The 390-nt window shown below is 68.5% G+C and overlaps 1 protein-coding gene across 1 annotated transcript in view; it reads right to left on the bottom strand.

Annotated features, from left to right (window-relative positions):
- KCNV1 (potassium voltage-gated channel modifier subfamily V member 1) overlaps positions 1-384 on the bottom strand; it is a 6,660-nt gene extending 6,276 nt beyond the window's left edge. The window contains exon 1 of the mRNA XM_006774829.2: positions 130-384. Within this exon, the coding sequence (XP_006774892.1) occupies positions 130-218 (89 nt within the window). The 5' untranslated portion in view covers positions 219-384. The remainder of the gene's footprint in view (positions 1-129) is intronic.
- Positions 385-390: the final 6 nt, after the last annotated feature.

Raw genomic sequence — 390 nt, 5'->3', positions numbered from 1 at the left:
AGCTCAGAAGTGGCCACAGATCCCTAGGCTCAGGTTTAGCGAGGCTTGTGCAAACCCTCAACTCTTCACCTCTGGCGCCCTCCCTCCAATGCTCCCGCCTCCCCGGCCGGCCCCCGCGCCTCTGGGTACCTGTCCCGGCAGCAGGAGTCGATGCTGAGCTCGTCGAGGCCCCAGTACTGGATCTCCTGCAGGAAGGAGAGCGCGCACAGCTGCTCCATGACGTGCAGGCGGCCCGTGCGGTAGTAGTGCAGGACGTAGCGGAAGGCTTGCGAGCTCCGGTCGAAGAAGTACTCGTTGTCCACCGGGTTGGCGTCGTCGCAGAGCTCCAGGGGGCTGGGCGCGGCGGCCAGGGCCCCGGGGCGCCGGGAGGAGGCCACCACCCCGGCCAGC

This window comes from Myotis davidii, unplaced genomic scaffold (assembly GCF_000327345.1).
Source record: "Myotis davidii unplaced genomic scaffold, ASM32734v1 scaffold568, whole genome shotgun sequence".
In the NCBI taxonomy this organism is placed as follows: Eukaryota; Metazoa; Chordata; class Mammalia; order Chiroptera; family Vespertilionidae; genus Myotis; species Myotis davidii.
The sequence above is the reverse complement of the archived record's forward strand: the minus strand, read 5'-3'. Positions and strand labels throughout refer to the sequence as shown.